Genomic DNA, 13,021 nt, shown 5'->3' with positions numbered 1-13,021 from the left:
GGTAGGATGAGACTGAAGTGGCTTTTCGTCTTCTAAGATACCTCAGACACCCATGGCTGTATAGTTTTTCCTGCCTCATTTGACTTCCCAATTTTTCAGGCCAGTATACTGACTACTCTCAGCCTTGGGGATCCTCAGCAGCCTATATAGTAAAGCACAAATGAAGGACTGTGATAATTCTCATACTGAAGATGCAGATGGGAGTAAATGTTACTGCTATTTATGCATTTTGTTCATCTTCGCTGCAGGCAGTAACAAGACTATATGCACGTTCTGAATTAAACTCTCTAAGTAAGAGACTGTAAATGATCAACTTTGCTTGTCCCAAGAAATCAATGCCATTCAGCCAAATTTACCTTTAGCATGCTCCTAAATGCCAACTAATTTCATCTATGATTTGTGCATCTGTAATTTTGATTCTCTTCAGATGAAATGTTTTCACTCAGTGCTGTCCCAGATTGAACGGAAATTGGGGGAATATTTGAATCCTTCAATTAAAAAAAATTAAGTTCTTAAAATAATTTAAACTAGAGAACTGTTCTGTAGTTACACCCAAGTTCCATTTTCTAAGTCTATTACATTTTATTCCTTGCTTTTAGGAAAGTACAAGAAGTGATGAAATTAATACTCAAATAACAGGTATGGAAAGATGTTTTTCATTCTCATTCTTGTTGATCCATAAGTTCTGCCCAGATTACCATAGAAACTGAGTTTGTCAGTTTGTCTGGCAAACTGTGTTTAGAATACTTGGGAAACTATTGGTATGTGGATGACACACCTCAACATCTTCTACTCACCCCTTATTTGCAGTTATTTCCCAAAAGCCAAGCCAGGATGCAGAATATGCAAGGGTTTAATGGCTGATTTTTCTAAACAGACATGATGCTAAAAACCTTGCAGAATTTGGGAATGTCAACTCTACCCACTTCTCTTCCACATAAATATTTGAGCAATGAATCATTGAAATGGTATAGCAAGAGCCAACTTGAGTCAAGTGTGAGTGAATGGCCTCACAGAGAAAATCTTCAAAAGCAGATGGAATTTTAGAAGGAAAAATCTTCTGTATAGTATATATCCTTTAAACAACAGAAACAAGAGAGAGCCAAGTGCTTAAGAGTTAAAGCTGTGCAAATGGAGTCGGTGAATTTGCCAGAATCAAATCCTCTAGATTCTTCTGAACCCTTTAGACATCCTCTGCTAGAAAGCAGACTTTCCCAATAACAAGAAATTTGATCATCTGAAATGTTGATTTAAGCTGAATTTATTTTGCAAAGAAAACATGAAATCTAGAATATCCCTGAGCATGGTAGCTGTTCAATGAAATAAACACTCATGTTAGGTCCTGTATCCACTGAATGTCCATTTCACTGAGGACCTTCATGGGACCCCCCTACCATCTCCAGTTCTGGGGAAGTCACAGCAGGAACTCAAGAAATGTTCTCTGTGACCACCACTTTGCATTTAGCAAAAGTTTTGAACTCGAGAAGTGTTGAAATCTGTGATTCCAGAATTGTTAAGCATCATTTAGTTATTAAACCTCATTTCATTGCTGAATTGACAGTAATCTCTAGAAGCCTCATGCAGAGGCTGCAGAACTGCCTCTCCGCTGTCCTGATGACCACTGTCTTTCACAGCTCCTCCACTCTCACTGGTGCTTGCAGGTTCTGTGAAATCTGTTGCTGTGCTCTAAATAAAGTTCCCCCACATCATGGAAAAATAGTTCTGGCTGATTTAGATAAGATAATGAAGATTGTTCTAATTTCTTTTCAGTTGTCTTTTATCCATATCTGTAATGTTTTCAGAGTAATGCCATCCTGATGATGGAGTTTATTTTCAGGTTTTTTTATTCTAGTGTTATGTAATTTCTGTACATTCAAAAGCAGTACTAAAAATTGTTAAGAAAATGTATGGTCATTTGTGTTCCAAAGCAGAAGACACAGCTAGGTATAAGAATATCCAATACTTGAAGATGAATGTACAGTCATCCAAAGCTGCAGCAGGACACTCACCAATACTGGCTTCTGCTCATGAAAATGGCTGTATCTGCCTATGGAGTATTCAGGTAGCTATCTGAATGTCTTTGGGATGGGACTGGACCATTGAGAAGGTAATTCTACTAATCTTTGGAAACATGTTTTTTAACTAGCAATTGCAGCAGCAGCAGTTTTATTGCATTTTTTGATTAATAGTTTCTTCCACAGACACAAATTAGTTCTGCATTAATAACTGTAGCAGATAGGGGCAAGGGGGAAATGAAGAAACACGATTTGAAATAATTATAACAAAAACTGACTGTAAAGTTATGTGAAAGTCTGTAAGTTGATTTTTTGCTCATATTATTTACCTTCTAAGAAAGGATGAAGGGCAAGGCAGAGTGTCCTACTCTCAGAAGAGGAGAAATATGTCTGGAACGCTGCAAGAGCCAGTTAGCACTAGTAGGGTTACAAATCAGGAGAGAGTAGTATCCTAATACATAGTGTCTACAGCCATAATCAGCTTGTAAAGCCTGTCATAGAACAGAATGCCAATGGCTTAGTTGTCATATCACCTCAGACCTATGAGACTCTATTCCAGAAAACATGTTACTGTAAACAAGAGATAAAAAGTAAATGCAGAAAGAAGGGGAGTACCATCATTTGACTGGCTGATATTGGTCATTGTGGCAGACAGTGATTACAATATGTCAGCCATGTAAGGCTTTAACAGGAATCCCAGCAAAGGCAAGTTGTACCAAGAATTTCTGAGAAAGATGGTGAGGTATCTTTGCAGATGTTTTATGCAAAAATAGAATATGATGGTAAATGTCCCCAAGTACAGTAGGTGTGGGCTTTGTTGGGTTTTGTTGTCTTCACAGTTGATATATTAGTGTGCTTAGATTCCTGTAGGAATCTCCAAGTTCAGGTGATGGTGATGTCATCACTGACATGATTGTCATCATCGTTACATGGATGACACAGTCACGATTCTCCTTATCAGCAAGACTTTATCCCTCACCGCCTCTCAAACCTGAAGACACGGTAAGGGAGAAAGTCTACTAATGCTTACTTGAAAAATATAACAAGTTGGTGAAGGAGACATCATGGGTCCGTTTGCAGCAAGGAACAATGTTTCAGTAGCAGATAAAATGCATACTGATGATATTCCACAGCAAATGAGAGCTAAATGGTAAAGTACGAGTAGGTAGGTACAGATAGACTGTGAATTGCCTGAAGAGAGAAATAGCTTGTTCTTTTGGTGTAGAAGAGATGGCAACCAGAAGAATACATCCCAGCTATCTTGGTCATTCAGTAGATTAGGAAACTAGCTTTTTAGCTGCTTTCTGAATAGATATGAGCTGAGTAACACTGAATAGATCAAATCAATAGCGCTCAACTTCTGATGAATTGATTTTTTTTTTCATGTAGATATTATAAAGAGAAATATGTGTTTGTTTATTTATTTATTTTAGGGAAACTTAGTGAAAGAACTTTTACCATTTTCAAAATATCCTTCAGCTCCTCTGACAGCACTACATACAGACATCTCTACTAAAATGCTTTTGGCAGGCAGTAAGGGTGAGTAAACATGTTAGTCATTCTGTTCAGGACAGTTTGTAGGACCACAAAATATCATGTCATAAATTTGCCAGAAATGTGGAAATGAAGGTCCAAATGCTGCCAGACTTTCTCCATCAAAGCTATAATTAAATAATTGAAAAAGGTATTTTCTGGTATGAAAGGTAGATTAAAACTTAGTGTTACATTAATAGCATTATCAGCAGAATTGTTTTCATAAAAGACCTTACAGTTTTCTTTATTCACAAACCCTGCATGTACTTTTCATCTGAATTACTGTATTAATACCAAGGGCAAAGATTACTGCTAAAAACAATCAAAAATTTCACATCCACGGTAATAAAACCAAATAAAAAACTGCAGCTGTGGCTGTGCCAAGAGCCATGATTCGGACACTGATATGGAGTGCACAGTAATGGCTTCAGCAGTATGTTGCTATATAAGGAAGGAAAGCACTTGTGATCTGTGTTAGCAGCTCATTGTTAGACTTTTAATTTCACACCAAATCTGGCTTTCATTTGGCAGAAAGTCCAAGAGTTTATCTGCTGTCTGATTCTCCTCCAAACTTTTAGAATCACCCTGGCAATTTTCCTCTTCTGCATCTGTCATATGAGACTTTTGTCCTTTAATGTGTCACTTTTCTTCTAAAATACCTATTAGAACTGTTTCCTGCCAGCTTCCTGCTCTTACGCTGTCAGAAGTTGGATGGAGCAAGGGTTTTTTTCCCATTTCTTTCAAAATTTGGCAGTAGCTTGACGTTAATGCTGAAAATGAAGAGGAGTTTCCACTCCTCATTGATTCAAATCAGTAAATAAGTTCAGGAAAGCAGCATGCACTGAACAGGATTTTAATTAGTTGTGGAAAAGTATCCACCCTATTACCTATTCATCTGATACTCTCCCTTTGTCCTTTTGTGTTTGTGCCACTGTGTATTTGCTTTTCATGCTTTCTGCACCCTTCTCTTTTATCTGCAGTGCTGCTACCAATTTCTTGTTCCCATTACAGATTTTTCCTTGTTAGGAAAAGGTCAACTTTTGTCAGCCTCCTTGCTTGCTTGCAAATGTACAGTCCTAGAAACCAGATGTGACCAGTATGAAGGTTGGAATTACACAAAAGATTCCTCTATCTAGTAGTAGAAATGAGAGATAAGAGGCAACTTCATCAGGAAAGAAGGAGCCTAGGCAGGAAACTGAGCAGTTGTGGGTCATAAGGAAAATGATTCTTTGATTCTAGCTTTACATGGGTGCACTAAAAGGTTGCAAAACTTTAAGCTTTCATTATGTATGCAATTAATCAAACTTTGTCCATTTTACCAGGATTGAAAAGCAGTTTAATACCCAGAAAGCTCTCCTACCTAGTTTGTGCAATAGATAACTGTCTTGACAAGATGACTCTTATTTTTTACTCATGTCATTTAAAGAAAAAGCATTACGTTCTTTCCATTTCAAACCTATCCAGTTAATGACACATTGCTCACAAAGAGTATACATATTTCTTTGCATATTAATGAGTGGTCCATTATTTTCTGCTCTGTGCTTGACAATGAGATAGTGACATTCACCTTAAAATAACTTTCACTGACCTGTAATCTCTGCTTCATTCTGCCCAATGTTTACCAAGAGCATATAGCAGCAACTAGTGAATGTCCAGCACTAATGAAATTTATTGACGTTTTGCTTCTTCCTTTCTTAAACAGAGGGACACATTATGCGCTGGAGCATTGCCTCATTCTTGGAAGATCCACAAAATAGTAAAAATGTAAGGAAAAATCTGACAGATTTTCTTAACTTCAACAGTATACCTAGATAAGACAAACAGAGGAAAATGGATTCAGAGCTCTATGGGGACTAAAAATGTTTCCTGCACATAAAGGTCCTGTCTTTTGCTTGAAATAATAACTTGATGCTGTGAAAAACAAGAAAAACAAAGTAAAATGCTGTTAGCATTATTCCATTGAGTTCAAAGATGCTATGTTAAGAATTAATTTAGCCATATCCCCTGAGAGATGTTTCTACCATATGCCATTTGCAGGCTGTTTCATGGAGGGATTACTTTTTCACCTCTTTTAATTTTCGGAAAGACATGCTGATAAATCCACGCTGATAAATCCACTAAGCTATCAACCATGGTGGCATACAGAACTGCCTGAAATGTGGTTATGTTGCTTTTTTCCCTCAGCAAATAAAGGAGGAGGTCTGCTGGAGGGCCCACTCTAATGAAGTGGTTGACTTATTTCATGAAGAAGAAAAAAATGTGATAGTGACAGCATCCATTGATGGTTCAGTCAGGTACAAAAATGACTAATACCTCTTACTGCTATGGCCAATCAGTTGAACTGTCTCCAAAGTTCCTCTTCTTGCTGGACTTGTATATAGGCTAGAACTTAAATAAAATACAACATTGGGTGCATTTTCTGTTCTGCACCTGAAAGAACTAATTTTTTAATGTAACACTTCCAGTTTTCTCAGGAAGTCAGACTTTTTGCAGACAGTCATTTTCTTTCAGCAAGGTGACCTTGAATGCACAGGTAACAGCCCCATCATTTTAGAAATGACCTTCTGTTCTAATCCTGTTTTAACTTTCAATACTTGTTAAATTGACATGGGTCCTAAGCATTGCATCTAACCAATACTTATGCAATTAAACCATTGCAGTCTGAAGATGCGTTATAGACAACTGTAATTCCTTCTAACAAGTACATTTGAAAGGGGTTTTTTTTGGTTTTTTGGTGGTATCAATGAGGAAATTTTGTGTAGATCCTGCTCTGGTGGCAGCACCTTACTGTAGGAGCAATTCAGGATATTGATGCCTTTACTCCTCAGTTTTATAATTATAAAGATGCACTGTTTGTTTGTTTTCTTATTTTTACAACATACTTCTGAGATTTTTTTACTCTCAAGTAATATTATAAACAGTGAACTTCATTGATTTTTTTTTATGACTAGCATACTGAACTTTAGAAAAGTGCTGCAGAATTTGATAATGTAGACACATATTTTGTCACTTTTCTTCCACTTCTAAAAGTATCCATTCTTCCTTTCTATCTTTTGGCACTGCTTCTACTATGTCTGTAGGCTCTGGCATGCCATGAACGGATACTATCTTGGTTACTTTGGACAACCTAGGAAGTTTGAATTATCTGATATCAGTCGGTTGATTTTGCCTTGTGATGTTAATAACTTCCCTACTGTAATTAAAGAGGAAATCAAGCATATGGAGAAGAAGAAGTTTGAATATCCTCTAGTGCTGGACAGGGACAAGTAAGATCTCGTATATTTATATATATGTATGATTGGGGGAACAGTTCTGAAAATATACTTTAAAAGCACCTTTCACCTGAAGGTCAGAAAAAATATCAGTATTTCCTATGAGTTATTTAGAAAAATCCTGTTTAAAAATGTTTTTACACAGCATGGATAATCTCTTAATTGTTATGACTAGGTGACAGTCAGGATTAGGTGATGTTCAGGATTTGAATTCAGTAATAGTGATGACTAGATAACTGTCTCAGATTTCAGCCTATTTAGTCTGTATGTTATGTACACTATTCAGGTTAGCAGCCTGTTTCTTTTTCAGTTCCACAAGCTGATATACTTCTGGGATCCAAAAAAAATTTATTGAAAAAGCTTAATGTGAATAGTTTCAACCCAAACCCAAATCCTTCTGTAAGAATAAACCCAATTTAATCTTTCAGTTTAAAAAATGGTCTTCTTAAATTTGCTGGGATGTTATGAATACATTCACATACCTCTGATCATGACGTTCTGACACTGGCATAAATGTTGTGTGTTCAATAGCACTGTTGGACTTCTCTCCTTCTAGGCAGAGTTCTCAAGGGACATGGGTTAGTTACAAGTCAAGCCAGAATGCCTTGGCCCTCTAACTTAAAAGTCATATTTCTAGTCCTGGAGCTCCCTGGTTCATTTATTAGTGAGTTGACCAAATGAACATAAATACTGAAGCAGGAAACTTCAGAGGCAACATGAACATTACCTTTAGTAACAAAGCAGTCCAAATCTGGGAAAAACTATTCCAGGGCTTAAAAACTCATGCATGCTTTAGTGGTAAGGTTTCATATACCATGTGCTTTCTTAGGCTGCCTTTTAACCAAAGCACTTTGGGACAATGGGAAATCTCTAAGGTGCTTTACTGTTACCCCATTTAGGTCAGTATCCTGCTAACACTTATTAGTCCATAGGGTTCTTACTAACGTGAGTAGTCTCACTGAAGTCAGAACAGTAACTCATCAACGTAGAGAAGTGCTTGGCTGTGTCTGAAGGACTAACCCCTGTAGTCCTTTTGAATAGTCAGCAGCTAGTTTGAAACCTCTGGAATCAAAGATACTAAAATTAAGCCAGCTAACCTTAAAGAAACTTCCCATAAATGACATGCCTGTGGCAAACTGTGACTACTTTTTGAGGACCTTTCAAATATTTCAGTAAAGGAGAACGGCTATCATTCATACATTAAAAAGGCATTAATTAAACAGAGTGGAAGCAAATGAGAAGCCCGCTTAACTGTGCAGAGAACTGAAAAAAAAAGGGGGCCACATGCGGCACCATAGAAAGTTTCAGCCTTACCATTCTATATACTCTGTGTGCTGTCACCTCAAGATAACTTGATTCCTCTGGATTAATTGTACCAAATAGTGTAATGGATAGCTAGCCAACTGCCAGCCAAAAGGCTGTGCTACTTATGGACACTAGGTTTTGTTCTTTACAAGATACAGGAGCTTCTCTTGGGTCAAGTCAATTATCTTCACAATGCTACTACAACTTACTTATTGGAAAGCTGTCATACGAGTCACTAAGGTAATATTTTAGAATTTCAATTAACAAATCAAGTTATAAATGCTATTAACAGATATTCTCCAAATGTGCATGTACCTGAAAAGGTACAAACCAAGCTGAATAGCGTAGGTGCTTACAGTTTAAACAAGTGGTTCAGGTGATCTATTGAAAAATGTCAGCAGGTAGATGGACCCATACAGAAGAACAGTCTGTTTCTCTCTGTAGTTTATAATTCTTAGCTTGTGTGATCTGACTTAATTTTTCTGATTACAAATGAAACTGTGTTAATCTACACTAACAGACACTCTACTCTAGATCATTTCTTCTTGTGATTAACTTTGGAAACCAGATATATGAGCAGAGGAAACCTTCTTTGTTATGAAAGTGGCATACAGGAATTGTAGTCAGAACTGACAGAAATGCTGAAAAGCCATTATCAGACAGCGAGTTAGCACACAGTTGTGGTAACCAGTGTTTTTTATATTAACATTTCCAGCCTCCTAAAGATGACAAGCCAGTATCTGGATTGACAAAGTGTTAGTGAAGCACTTCATTACACCTATGAAGGTCCTAATACAAATTATATTTTGAAGATATGTGGAATAATTTATACTTCAAAATAATTTTATTTTGGAGCCAGCTAAGAATGTTGCATTCAAAATTGCCATTTTGATACGAGCATCAGATTTTTTCTGTCTTGTGTGTACAGGTGGAAGTCTCTGACCAGATCACCTTCCGTTTTAAAAAAGCCTAAACATGCAGATATTATTCAGGACTTCAAGTTTTTCAAAGCTCTGGTTTCTCCAAAGGTAGCTAATGTACATGACAAATTTGTTTCTGTTCTGTGCAACATATAAGAAATGCAATTGTATTTCTCATTTATAAATTAGCCATAAATAACCCTACATATCCTTCTCATTCAATCGACAAGCTAGAACAAAAATGCATAAACAGAGGGGTCAAAAAAGCTCTCTGGTTTTCATTCTCATTGTTTCACACTTCAAAATTCCAATTTAGAAGGTAGCACACACTGAGTAACTTGTTTGGTTTAACAGCATTAAAAAACCCTAAAATTTTCACATGCTCCAACAGAAGTCCTAAATATCTTAAGTTTACTTGAAGGAAATGTGAAAATATTAGAACAGTGAATTCCTGGTTATACACAATAGTTCTTCCAGGGTTCCCATGAAATCAGAAAAATGAGAGTTCTGGGTTTAGATATCATTATAAATACTTTCTACAACTCTAACTGAATAATGGTGGAGCTCCTCCACCTTTACCGGGCTTAGTCCTTGAAAGTCATGGGAAGAGATAAAACATCTCTTGCAGTTGTAGTAGAAAAGGAAAAAGATACAAATCCTATGTCCACTTGCCAAAAAAGCTTCCATTAACACCTTTCCTACCATTCTTCCCCAAAGGTTAGTGGCCAACAGCTAGCGAGGGGTATGAACTCTTAACATCTCCTAAAATCTGTGGTACCATGAGTCTCCTATGTACCACAGTCTGATATCCTAATGCGGCCAGCTGAGGTCCAAACAGTAGTCAGTAAAAGACAATGTTACTCCATGTGGCCAGCTACTTTTCTCTGTGTACCTTAGGTGAAAGGATGACACGGTGAGTGGAAAACGCTTCTCCACTGTTTATTGCCCCATCTTGCCAGCCAGTCCACAGAATCATAGAATCATAGAATCACAGAATCATAGAATAGTTTGGGTTGGAAGGGACCTTTCAAGGTCATCTAGTCCAGCCCCCCTGCAATGAGCAAGGACATCTTCAACTAGATCAGGTTGCTCAGAGCCCCATCCAACCTGACCTTGAATGTTGCCAGGGATGGGGCATCTACCACCTCTCTGGGCAACCTGTTCCAGTGTTTCACCACCCTCATCATTGTAAAAAATGTCTTCCTTATATCTAGTCTAAATCTACCCTCTTTCAGTTTAAAACCATTACCCCTTGTCCTATTGCTACAGGCCCTACTAAAAAGTTTGTCCCCATCTTTCTTATAGGCCCCCTTTAAGTACTGAAAGGCTGCAATAACGTCTCCCTGGAGCCTTCTCTTCTCCAGGCTGAACAACCCCAACTCTCTCAGCCTTTCCTCATAGCAGAGGTGTTCCATCTCTCTGATCATTTTTGTGGCCCTCCTCTGGACCCATTCCAACATGTCTTTCTTGTCCTGAGGACTCCAGAGCTGGATGCAATACTCCTGGTGGGGTCTCACCAGAGCGGAGTAGAGGGGCAGAATCATCTCCCTCAACCTGCTGGCCATGCTTCTTTTGATGCAGCCCAGGACACAGTTGGCTTTCTGGGCTGCGAGCACACATTGTTGGCTCATGTCCAGCTTTTCATCCACTAGGACCCCCAAGTCCTTCTCCACAGGGCTGCTCTCAATGTTCTTCCTTTCTCACTTGTCCTTGCTGACTGGGACACCAAATATACAAGATCAGCCCTCATCTTGTCTGGGTGCTTGACTATTTGAAGCTACTGGATTACTTGCTGCTAAGCAAAGGTAGTCAAGCATGCAGTTTTGAGGCATTATGTCATTTCACCCCAAGGCAGCAACACGTTGATGAGCTCCCGTAAGTCACAGTTATACCAGTCACAGATGCTGCACAATCTCCACAGTGGCTCGTGTTTAAATCATGGGGAAACTGATGTAGCTGCTTTTGTGCCATTGGAGCACGCACTACAAAGTAACAGCAGTTGATCATTGGTCCCCTGCTGTTCAACAGCTGTAGATACAGCACTGTGTAATAGAGAACTGTGTTAGTGGGAAAAATATGTTGATGCTGGGTATAAAACATGAAATTTACTGCAGTAAAGTCAGTGGTTGAGTACATTGTGGGACAAGTCAGTAGAGGTGGGTTCTGCTTTGGATTTTACCTAGTTATTTGAAAAGAGGACTAAATGGAGGTCTTATAGCAGAAGATACTTGATACACGTTAGCACTGGAGTCCCCTTCTGATTGAGCTTTTGATGAGAAAAAGGTTTGATTTCCTATCATTTACCTTAGAGCAGAACAAGCCAGTGGACTTCAGTTTGCACTTCAGACCAGAGGGGTGCTATTCCGTGGCTGTGCAAACATCTAGAGTATATGCTTAGCTCACCATAATTCAGTTGTCTGGTCTTTCTGAAATGAGTAATTAATGCACATGAGTAACAATTAGAATTGACAGACAGACACTGGAACAGATTCCTTTAGGAATGTTTTACACTGTTGAAGATGTGGTATCTCTTGAACTGTTACTACTGCAGCACGCTCAGTAACGTATTAGTAAGACCATGAAAAAATGGAAGTAGAAAATCTTTGCATAATGTACCATTTCAAATTAAACTCATGTTTTCAAATTTGATGGAAATATGCATTCTTTGTAATATTTCAAGCTGTAGGTGCATTTTTTTTCTTTTTTGGAGTACCATAAATTGGCCTCATAGGGTGAAATCACGGCTATATCAAGTCAGGATTCATGTGGGTGTGGATGAACTGTCAAGGCACCTGAGGTATTTTCACAAATTCAAAGCTTTCAACAGTTAACAGCAGAAATGTCTTGTTCATCTGCATCTTTCCCAACTGCTGCTGAAGTGTTTGTGCTTTGCAAAGCCCAAAGGAAGGATAGCCAGACTGAGTTCTTACTCCATTAGCTCTTGGCTAGACTTCCACTGTCCTCTGATAGCATCCATCCACCAAACCTGACAAGTGCCCTGAAAATGATTCCTTTATTGAGCTTATCCAAGGTGTTAATAGGTGAGAGAACTAAGTGTTTAAAACTAGCTTAAACTTAGGTGATAAAAAGCATTTTGCTGTTAACTGTCTTGATTTTGTGTCCCTTGGGAAGCTGGAATTTTTGCTGGTTATGCATTTTCTATAGCAGAAGAATGATCCCCTCCTAATTAAAAAAAAAAAAAAAAAAGTTCAAGGCAGCCTTTACATGGTACAAAGACAACCTGTGCATAAACAGTAATCTCTCTACATAGTAATGATACATATTTCTTCAGATAGCATGAACGTTACCATGCAATTCAATAACAGAAGTAATGTTTTCATTACCTGTTGTCTTCAGCTAGTAATGCACTGACTTTGGCTTCCCTTGGTCAGATCCACAGACTACCTTTGGAAACTTTTGAGTCTGGAAACAGAGAGGCTGGTGCAGTATTTGGGTCTCTTCCTATATATGAGGTAAGCACAAGTGTTTTCTTTTCTACCTTCTGTGGTGGCATTCACACAGCACAAGCCATTAGCACTAGTAAATTATTACAACCATGTACTCTGACATTCTATTGTTAACTGTCTGCTTCTCGATTTAATTTTCCAACACGGTTTGCATTACTACCTATCCAACTCCATTCTCCATTTGGCGGAAGCTTGGAAAGCCAGTTGAAGAGAGCATGCCACAAAGTGAGTATTCCAGACATTTACTTCTCCTGTTCAACCTCATGTCATTAACTTTTTGCTCAGACTTGACTCTTTTAGCCAGCCCAAAAACTATTGATTCTTATCTGCACAAAGCTTTGGCTGTTGTAAGTTAATACCGTTTTATAGGAACCATTGATTTGATTTATTGCAAGCTGTCTAGCAAGACTTCCTAGGTTGTTCCTTCTATGGAGAAAGACCAGAATGTCCACAGCCTTGTCTATCCCACATATCATAGGATGGAAAGAATTGCTCCTAGCAGAGGTGCT

General features: G+C 38.2%; 1 protein-coding gene across 1 annotated transcript in view; it reads left to right on the top strand.

Moving 5' to 3' along the window:
• The window catches only part of WDR64 (WD repeat domain 64), a gene marked incomplete at both ends in the record, with an annotated part of 82,399 nt that overhangs the window by 67,370 nt on the left and 2,008 nt on the right, over window positions 1-13,021 (top strand). Inside the window, 8 exons of the mRNA XM_082305459.1 lie at window positions 600-639; window positions 1,929-2,062; window positions 3,449-3,554; window positions 5,251-5,312; window positions 5,733-5,842; window positions 6,629-6,814; window positions 9,054-9,153; window positions 12,438-12,518. Coding sequence (XP_082161585.1) covers window positions 600-639; window positions 1,929-2,062; window positions 3,449-3,554; window positions 5,251-5,312; window positions 5,733-5,842; window positions 6,629-6,814; window positions 9,054-9,153; window positions 12,438-12,518 — 819 coding nt within the window. The remainder of the gene's footprint in view (window positions 1-599; window positions 640-1,928; window positions 2,063-3,448; window positions 3,555-5,250; window positions 5,313-5,732; window positions 5,843-6,628; window positions 6,815-9,053; window positions 9,154-12,437; window positions 12,519-13,021) is intronic.

Source organism: Platalea leucorodia (assembly GCF_965183815.1).
Source record: "Platalea leucorodia genome assembly, chromosome: 3".
Taxonomy (NCBI): Eukaryota; Metazoa; Chordata; class Aves; order Pelecaniformes; family Threskiornithidae; genus Platalea; species Platalea leucorodia.
Note: the sequence above shows the minus strand (reverse complement) of the source record. Positions and strands in the feature narration are given on the sequence as shown.